Source organism: Nicotiana tabacum, chromosome 18, assembly GCF_000715075.1.
Source record: "Nicotiana tabacum cultivar K326 chromosome 18, ASM71507v2, whole genome shotgun sequence".
Lineage (NCBI taxonomy): Eukaryota > Viridiplantae > Streptophyta > Magnoliopsida > Solanales > Solanaceae > Nicotiana > Nicotiana tabacum.
The window spans coordinates 124610842-124621526 of record NC_134097.1 but is presented as its reverse complement, the minus strand read 5'-3'; the positions used below and the strand labels follow the sequence as shown (position 1 = coordinate 124621526).

At 32.8% G+C, this 10685-nt stretch overlaps 1 protein-coding gene across 1 annotated transcript; it reads right to left on the bottom strand.

The window, feature by feature from the left end:
* Positions 1 to 1884: 1884 nt before the first annotated feature.
* LOC107764549 (uncharacterized) lies at positions 1885 to 4057 on the bottom strand. Its single transcript, XM_075236504.1, has 3 exons — positions 3807 to 4057; positions 3260 to 3389; positions 1885 to 2863 (listed from the first exon to the last, which is right to left on the bottom strand). Exons 1-3 carry the CDS (start codon positions 3940 to 3942, stop codon positions 2119 to 2121), a joined length of 1011 nt encoding a protein of 336 aa, XP_075092605.1. The 5' UTR covers positions 3943 to 4057; the 3' UTR covers positions 1885 to 2118.
* Positions 4058 to 10685: the final 6628 nt, after the last annotated feature.

Genomic DNA, 10685 nt, shown 5'->3' with positions numbered 1-10685 from the left:
TCAATCCGTATCATCGGTTCCTCAAGCATTTTTATGATCTCGGGGTTAGTCCCCGACTCATCTCCATTTGACCTCTCCGCGGACGGTTCTTCCCTGCAGGTGATTTTCCGGGACGGATCGAGTTCAACTCTGCTCGGTGTGCGGCTTTGGTTTTGTAACTGAGCTATCGTCGCCTGTTGAGACTGTAACATGTCGATAGCCACATGCGAGTTAGCGTCCAACGGGTCCGCGATTGAAATTCTGATGGGATCAGCGGGCGGTACCTCGTTACCAGGTGCTATGTTGTTATTTTCACCATGGTGACCAGACTCATTGTGTGCAGGTAGGGGTGCCAATTGTGAGTTTGACATTTTGAGCTTAAACCTGAAATGAGAGACACTTCGAAGAACAATTGTAAAATAGTGTGTGTTATGAAAATCTATATCAAACAACCACTATTATCCTTAGCTCCACGGTGAGCGCCAAACTGTTTACCCTTAAAATTTGATAACAATTAAATTTGTAAGTGGTTTTAAGGATATGTGGATTAATTTGACATAAAGCGATGAATTGAATTGTAATTAAAGCGAACAATGATCGAATAAATTCAAACCGTGCGACTTGAACAATTATAGCCTTGAAAAAATGAGTCTCACTTGAACTTGATGCAATTCAAATAGTATCAGATACAGGAGAACAATAGCTTACAAAAAGAAAATAATATTATATTACTTTGGGATGCGTTTAATGAATGTCCCGTACAAATAGTCAGACCCCCTTTACATAGTAGGGGAATCCCACTTTAGTTACAATTCTATAAAAGGTAAAAAATTCCATGATTTGCTAATTAGCCGGTTTCTCATTGTTACGTGCCGAAATTCATGCCGTGATACCCGACCGGTTACGGATATTTCGCCTTCCGTTATCCGGATGTTTCCTCGAGCTCATTTGGGGTCAGGGTTGATTCTGGGGTCATGGACTCGATGTTCTCGAGAACGGGCATTCTGACCTTGTACCTCGGTCCGACGGAACCCGGGGTTGATCTTCAAAACTGTTACGTTTCAATCCCGATCTGTCGTGTAATAGACGAGTCCGATCTCGACCGTATATAGATTGATATATAACGTATGTTCTGTTTCATTTTCAGGTTGATAATCTCCCCTTTTTATGGTACATTTGTTTTTATGATTAAACTCTTTTGAAACTAATGTAAACAGTATTTCTTTTAGTGAAGAACAGTGAAGCACTGATTCATTTGTCTTTCAGTTTCTGATCCTTGAGTGAATGGTAACAGTAAAACTTTTTAACTTTCTGTGGAGTATAGTTACATTTATTTCTGAGTTCTAACTTCTAAGTTGATTGGTGCACGGTTGGGGAGCATAGGTTTTAGCAGAGACAAACAAAAACAGCTATTGCATAAAAGTACGTAGACAAGGTTCCAAAATGGTTTAAGAACTCTCCTAAGTCGTATTTAATACCTTTCAAATATGATTTTTAAGTGTATTATACAGCTTCATTATTTTGATATATATATTAAAAAAAAAGAATTAACCCAAGTAGTCGCCTACCAAATCGCTTAAACTAAAAATAGCTAGCAAAAATATAATATATGAATAATTAATGTATTATATATATGTGTATAATTAATTTAAAATCTATGTATATGAATAGAAAAGGTAAACAATATATATGACCCATTATTTACATATTTTATAAAGAAATGCACAACAATAAGAATTGTGGTGGAGTTATTATAAGTATTACTTCATTTTTAATTAGAGATATTGAGTTCAAGTTCTAAGTATGTAATCGCCTTCGTTAGGAAACAATTTATCCCTCCAATGTTGATCTTCCTTGCTCAAATTCAAATTTAATCAAAAACCAATATAATTATTGAACATCGAGTGAAAAAAAAAGCACAAATAGAATAGGCTTTTAACTACTTTGTAGTAGTATGTAGTATGTACTGACGAATTAAAGTACAGGAAGTTTTTTTTTTCATTCAATAATAATTCTACCACAACTACACAAAACCCCAAAAAAAGTCTGAATCTTCTTGGCAACCCCCATACCCAAACGCCCTTTCAAATCTTCCTAATGGTACTTGCATTTGTTTTCTTTTCAACAGTCATTTCTTCTTTAGTAATAGAACATCTCTATCTCATTTGACTTGTTATAATTCTCATCATTGAACACGAACATACTGTTGTTGTTGTTACATCCAATAGTACTACCATTGTTGCCATTGGTACAACTTGTTAGCTGCTGCTTAACTTCTTCAACATCATACTGAAGTACTTGAGTAGTAGTAGTACCAAAATACACATTTGGTTTTTGATCCACCCAATTACTACTACTATTGCCATAATCAAGAGTAAAATTCTGGTGGTTTTCTTCAAAAGCATTAACACTTGAAATTTGACCTTGTTGTAAACTATTACTCATAATTTCTTCTCTCTTGATTTCTTTACCAAAACTCATTTGGCTGCAACTTCCATCTGATGAAGAACAACTTGCTTCTCCAAACATAAGTAAATTATGACTTTGGATATTATAAGGATATTGATTATTTGTAGCACCCAAATTAGGAAAGTTCATGTTATTATTAGTGTAGAGAAAATTTGTCTGGTGGGCAGAAGAAATGGACTGATGATTTAGGCCTGTAATATTAGGCCTATTATTTGGGGTGTAATATAAGTCTCTAAAAAGACTTGAATTTATCTGGGGTTGGGTTTGAAGAGAATTAGTAGCTGGAAAATATGGTGATTTTCTTTGGTTAGTTGATTGCATTAATCCCATAGGTTTTTTCTTGAGCTTAGTATTCCAGTAATTCTTGATATCATTGTCAGTTCTTCCCGGTAATTGAGCTGCTATTATTGACCACCTGTTAACATATTATATTGCACATGTTATAACAAAAATTAATTGGTTTACTAGAGAAAAAATTTCCACAAAAAGAAAGAGAAGAAAGAAGAAAAATTGGAACTTTGTCTTAATAATTAAACATCTGTAAGTGAGTAAATAAAGACTTGATCTTAGATCTAAACCTGGCATGCATGCAGAAAAATATGTCCATAAATGGCAGAATCTTTAATTAAAAATCCAACTGACTATTTGCATTTCTTTCTGAGCCCTCATTGTTTTTTCCCTTTTCTTACTTATTGAGGTTTTACTTTTCCATTTTTAGTGGGAACAGTTTTTGTTTCAGTCTCAAATTCATCAGAAAGATGATAAAAAATGAAAAAAAAATTACGACCAAAAAAAGGTATATATATATTACCTGCTTCCAATGGTGGAATACAAGGTGCAAATAACTCTATCTTCTTCCTCAGAAAAATCACCATGTTTAATGTTAGGCCTTAAATAATTTAGCCATCTCAATCTACAACTCTTCCCACATCTCTTTAGTCCTGCAGTTCCCAACATAAATCTCATCAAATCATAAATAATGCAGCAACAAGGAAAAAAACTCAATCCACTCAAATATAAATATAAGCTTTCCTCCCTTTATACTCAAACATATACATACAAACAATGTTAAATACGCCACGAGATATTATAAGCGGTAGAGTGTGACCTTGCTATCACAATCAACTGAAATTTAACCCTTCGTCGCTTTGATTTATGACTAATAAGAAAAAAACATACACATATGAAACTGGTGGAATTTGCAAGAAGATCCTATATTCAAACATATACATACGAAAGTGTTAAATACGCGACGAGATATTGTAAGCGATAGAATATGATCTTGCTACCACAATCCACTGAGATTTAACCCTTTGTCGCTTCGATTCTGGGAATAAGGGAGTAGAAGTTGTTGTTACCTGCTTTTTGGGGAAGAGCAATCCAATTTCCACCAGTTCCATATTTGTGAATGAAATCTTTGAGTTTAGCATCTTCTTCAGGAGACCATGGCCCTCTCTTCACATTTGCTTTATCACAACATGGAGCTCTCCCCATATTCTTTTTCTTATAGTTCTCTCTCACTCTCTAGTGTTTAATTTGTTTCTTTTTGAGAATCTTGTCTACAGAAATGGAGAGGAGAATATGTTTTCTCCTTTACTCTCTTTCTTGCTATATAGACAGATGGACAAGGGTGTCTTTTCTAAGTAGAGCTTTTTATTAAATAAGAGTGAGTTGGGGTTTGTGAGGGGGGGGGGGTAACAGTAAAAATAGAAGGGATTTTGAAATTTTCATTTCAGAGTTACAAAGTCAGAAGGACAGACCTATTTCTAACTTACTTTTGCTGAACAACTATCTCTTGCCAAAAAATAAAAAAGATTTAAGTATATACACGAATGTTGTAAAGATTTTTTTACACTACAAGTAATTTTTAATTTGTCATAACAGATTACTTACTCTATGTTTCGGTTTATGTGAACCGATTTCTTTTTTACTTCGCTAAAAAAAATGACCTCTTTCTAAATTTAATAATAATTTAATCTAAATTTTTAATTTTACGCCTAATGAAAAACTTTTATAGCTACACAAACAATCTGACATGTTTAACATCACAAGTTAAAAAAATTATAGCCATACAAATGTTACAACTTGTTTATGACTACAAGTTCTAAAAAATTTATTTCTTTCTTAAATTTTTGTCTAGTGAAATTGATCACATAAATTGGAATAGAAATAGTGTTATTTTTACCAGATTACCAATTAGTGATTACAAGAGGTTTACCTATATTATCCAGATAAGCCATTTGATTGTGCAAATAATTTGTATACCATCAACACATAAAACTTAAACTAAATAAAGAAAAGAAAAGAACAACAGTAGCTGATTGGAGATTCATCTCAAATACTATTGGAAAATGCTGTGCTGTGTATAGTATAGTAATGCATAGACTTTTGCTTTGTTTTTTAGTCAGTAGTCTTTCCCTTAAACTCCAAGAATTTCAAAGTGTTTTCATAAGTAAATATTAATAAAGTTATTTGACTAATTGACAGCTCTAGCTAGGTCATTGAAATTTTTGACATGTTCCAAACAATATGCTAATAATTTCTAGGTATACTCATATTTTTCTAGCCTTATCTAACCGGCTTTATTTACATGATGAGTCAATACATAACAATAATAGAATACTACAGCTACCTAACAAAAATTATTACCATATACATATACACCAAATTAAGACCCGCATGTGGAATATTAGAGTCTCTAAATCATATGGATTCACTAAAAATGACATATAAAAGACACACTCAGAAGGAAGGTCAGTGAGACAAAGTCTGTTTGATAGGATGGAAACAATATTATGAAAGAATTGACTTCTATTTATTATACTTGTGAAGTTAAAAGTCTAGGCACTTTTTCCGTAGCTCAGTTACTTATTAGTTACAACAGATAGAATAGGCTACAGTGAGAGTAAAGGAGAAAAGATTTACCGCACTCTTGTAATTTACCGAGCTCTCCTCTATTTTATTTACCACTCGATTTTAATTTGATTTCAATCACTTATTTGATACTAAGCTAACATTTGGATATAGATTTGATTGAAACTTGAAAAAAGAGTTTTTAAAATTGTGTTGAAAATAATTTTTGAAGTTGAAGTTGTGTTTGGACATGTTAAAGTTTTGTGAGTGGAAGAAAAAATATCATCCAAAAATTGCCTAACCAGTTTTTGGGAATTTGATTTTTTTTTTATTTTTTTTAATTTTTTTCCCCTAAAACATGATCATATTGCATAAACAAAGAATGTTTTCAAAATTTTTTTTAAAAAAATGAAGCCAAAATCTGTGGCCAAACGGGAGCTAAATCCTTGGAATTTTGGAATTTTAAATTGAATTCTGAAGATTCCAAGAAAATAAATTGAAGAAGTTTCAAAATATAATTCAAAATTTTGAAAAATTCAAGACAAATAAAATGAGATAGGAGTGAAAGATAAATTGTTCATTTCCCTATGGTTTTATTCTATTTTTTTTTCAAAATAAAGATTGACATGTCTCCCAAATTAAATTCAAAAAAGTATAACATTATCACAAGTACTGTAGAGGGATGAATAGGTTCCCTTACCTTTCCGCATAGGTTTTGTATTCGCATATTAAGTATGTACAAAATCCTAAGAAAGAATGTTTCGGTGTGAATTCTAATTAATCGAAATCCATATACGAATATCGGGCATCAAATAAAAAAATAACCAAAAACTAGTTAAAAGATGTGCACTAATGTGTGTAAGGTGCGTTTGGGTGGGTGGGTGGGTGGGGGGATAATTTTTCGTCAAAATAGCACGGTATAGCCAGTTTTCGGACTGGTCATTCAAAAATAGCCACCGTTTACGAAGTCAATGAAAAATAGCCACTATTTTGCTGCAACAGAGACCGGTTCCGCATAATATACGTGAGTTCGGTGCATCTGTGTACGAACTCCAGCATATTATGCTGGACCGGTATACTTTGCTGACTCCTGTATAATATACGGGAGACTGGAGCACCGGTGCTCCAAACTCCAATATATTATACGGGACAGTTATACTTGTTGGAACTCCCGTATAATATGCTGGAGTTCTAGTGTACTTATGCTGGAACTCCAACATATTATGCTGGAGTTCCAACATAGTTATCCTAGAACTCCCGTATAATATGCTGGAGTTCAAGCATACTTATGCTGGAACTCCAGTATAATATACGGGCGTATTTTCCGGGTTTTGAACAATATTTTCGCTCAGATTTATCTTTACATGAAAAGTGGCTAAATTTCGATTACTTTTGAAATTGGGCTATTTTTAATGACCAGTTGTAAATCTAACTATTTTTAAATTTCTCCCTAATTTTTCCCAACAAATGACCAAACATAAAATGCTTGTCAAAAAATGAATAGATAGTTTGCTAACACCTTATCGTAAAATCCTGGTACTCTACTGTATATGGGATTTCTGCAGTGACTTATGATAATGATTATCTTTCATAGAAATTTGTTTTTTTGAATGAATGATTATTAGGTGTGCTTTTTTATTTAGTGATTGACTTATCAATGCTTTCTTTTTCGAATTGTCACTCACCTTTTTAACATACTCTATACAAAATGACTTTACTAGTTCTTGTACTTTCTTAAAATTTCTTCCAAAATCCAATGGACCTTTTTTTTCCCTTTTCTATTTTATGCTTAATTACATCTTAAAAAGAGGATTAAACTAAAGCAGGCAGACCGTTAAAGATGTTTTATTGGATAAAACAAACTAAAAGTTAGCAGCTTTTTATCAGAAAAAATCATGGGGTTTTTCTTTTTGGCCCATGTTTTGACTTGATCTTTTCTTTATTTAAAATATCGCGTAAAAGATCGTGTCTTTGAAAGTACCAAGTTACGTGTCAATTTAGGTTTTACCATGTACAAAATCCTTTAAGTTTGAAAAGTTTGAAACCATAATTCATTCCCCAATAATATAACAAGACTACCCTCTTTTTCCTTTTTGAACTAAACGAGGAATAATAGCCATGTATCAGAGGAGAGCAGAATCTTTCCCTGCGTTAATCATCTAATATATGCTCCATAAATTGAGAACTACGTGGAGCCTTGACGTAACTGTAAAGTTGTTTGTAATCCATAAGTCACAAGCCGTGAAAGTAGCCACTAATACTTGTATTAGAATTAGGGGCGACTCAAGCTCATATGAGGCCTAGGGCCAAAGTTTAATATAGGGCCTAAGGCTAAAGTTTGTTTCTTCGTCAGATTTCTCATAAACATCTTCTTCAATTTGAATTTTGTTATCATCTGACTCAAAGTTAGTGACTTGTTCATCTACAGAATATTCTCCTACATTTTGCGATTTAGTTTTTTTATTATTTGTCAAAAAATTCTCGAGAACTCCTTTTTGAGATTTTATTAAATTTTCAACTTTTCTTTTCTTTTGGATTTTTGAATATCCGGATGCATATTTTCTTGTAGACATATTTATATTCTAAAAAAATTAAACAATATGTACATGGTAAAATTAATAAAATAATAAATAATAAATAAAAATAATACTAAAAAGTTAGAATGATATTACCCGACTAACTGATTCAAAAAATTTGAAGACTTTGATTTCAAAATATGTAGTTGTTGGCTTGTTGGAGTTTTGGAGAAAGAAAGAAATCTAGTAGAAACAAAATGAGCACGAATCAAAAGAAAGGAAGAAGGTATGTTACTATGTCTCATCCTTCTATATGAAAATTGAAATGTTGGATTGGGTCTAGGAATTATTTGGGAAGAAGAGCAAAAAGTAAAGTTGTCAAATCAAATCAAAGTGACAACTATTTTTTAGTACTATTTTAATCTTTACTTTATTAATATATTAAAAGTTTTTCTTTTTTATATATGAAAAGTAAAAAAATACTATATATATTATTTAATTATTTAAAAAAAAATTATAAACCTCTAAAATATATAGTATTACTAAAAAATGGGGCCTCCCAAAATTGGGGCCTAAGACACTTGCCTTACACCTATAGAGCCGACCCTAATTAGAATGTATTATCTACATCATACTCTTTGAAGTACGATTTTTCCTTAAACCTTATGTAAATACGAAATATTTTGTGCAACAAGCTGCCTTCGACGATTGTTTGGAAAAAAAATATGATTATGTGTCTAAATGGATCTTTTAAGTCCGAGAATCTAGAGATGTCTATTGATTATCTTGAGAATTATTTTTGTAACCGACATGTATCTCTCTTTGATATTCGAATCAACTTCTATTACCTTTTCTAGAAGGATATATTAGAATAAGGAACCTTTAGTTAGGCAAAGACCCTTTCGTCGTTTGAGTTGCATGCATTTAGACCCCTCCTCTCTAGAGGAGTCAGCGGCGGAGGTAAGACTTGCGTTCAGAGGAGTTAAAAATAATTAAAAGAGTAACTACGCAAAAAAATTAAGAAAATTAAATATTTATCCTATACACAAAAAAGAAGAAGAAAATTTAATCTTATATACACATGTAATTTTCTTGCCTCCCCTAGCTCCTCCCTTGTGCGGAGGGCCCCCACTCCCTCATTTCATGTTATGATTTAGTTGTCAAGTAGGGGCGGATCCACCTCCCGACCTACCGATTCACGTAAACCCAGTAGATTTTGTTCAAACAGTATAAATGTGTTCGAAAAATTTACTAAATATTTGAATGTAAACTCAATTACTATTGAAAATTTACTCGAGATCGTTGCAGAAATTCATAAACAATAAATCCTGGATCCATGTCTGTTGTCAAGTGCATCTTAATAACACGTAAACTCGGTTGACATGATTAATAATCAACAAACTTGAAGGCAAGAACCTAAACTTGTTTTCTTTCATATTAGCTATTGCATTATACCAAGAAAACTCAAGAGCAGACGACATAGTAAAGTTGATTGTAGAAATGGAGCAAGATATATTAATCCTAAATCAACACACACCTAATTAAACAAAGAAATAAAGTCTGGAACTTATGATTAGAAAATGTGCCGAGTTGGGAGGCTAGGCTGCATTGAGCTGACACACGACTTTTAATTTTTTCTCATTAAGAGATCCTAGTCCTAATCATTATTAACCTCTAACAACCTTGACTTGTCTTACAAGTGTAATACACCAAATGATCGAAAAATTAGATTAATTAACTTAATTACTCCCCCAATTTGGAAATAATGTTAAAGGGATCTCAAATTCTTTCATTTTTCTTTTTCGTCTTTCTTCTAAACCGTGACAACTGACAAGGGAGTGAAGATAGTTTCAAAATCATCCAACAGATACAAAGTGCTTTCGTTGAGTCATCGCCATAGGCTCGCCTTCCCCGTGCTCGTTCCTCCCGTACTTCAAGTGCTCGTTCCTCCCGTCCTCGTGATCGTTCTTTCCGTCCTCGACAAGTAGACCCTTCTGGATACCGTCATGGTGATGAAAGTTCATCAGACGGTGATGATAATGATGTGCAAAACACTCATTGACTTTTATACACTTTGAACTAGACAAATAGAATCGGTGTTCGAATGGGCTTGTAATAAGAGTTAACTTAGTTTGGTTAGCTTAATGTGGTAATTCTATTGAACTTTAAACTTTGTTGGTTTTAATGTTGTTTTTGTGTTGTTGTTGTTGTTGTTGTTATGGTGGTGGTGGTATTGTTGTTGTTGTTGTTGGTTGTAATAGGGATTTGGTATGCTGGCAGGTGGTGTAGCTGCCAAAACAAGCAGTTTCTGCCAAAATAATACCCAGAAAAGCGACCAACTTTGGTCGCTTGTTGGTCGCTTTTCTATTAAAAAAAATTATTTTCTGGGAAATAGCGACCAAAGTTGGTCGCTAATTAACCCAGATTTCTTAAAAAGCGACCAACTTTGGTCGCTATTCCATTAAAACAAATAATTTCTGGAAATATAGCGACCAATAATTGGCCGCTTATGTTTAAAAAATAATTAAATTCTTGAAATTAGCGACCAATTTTGATTGTTTATTTTTTAAAAAAAAAAAATTAAAAAAAAGCGACCAACTTTGGTCTCTATTTTCCAGATTTTCAAATATAATATTTGGTTTAGAGACCAAAGTTGGTCGCTATATTTTGATTAATAATAAATAAAAAAACGTAATTTACATGTAGAGACCAACTTTGGTCGCTAAAATTATATTATTAAAATATTAAAGCGACCAAAGTTTGTCGGTATATTCTTTACCCGGAATATTTGGTCCTTTTACCTTAGAGACCAAAGTTGATCGCTAATTAGCGACCAACTTTGGTCCCTAAGATAAAGGGACCAGCAAG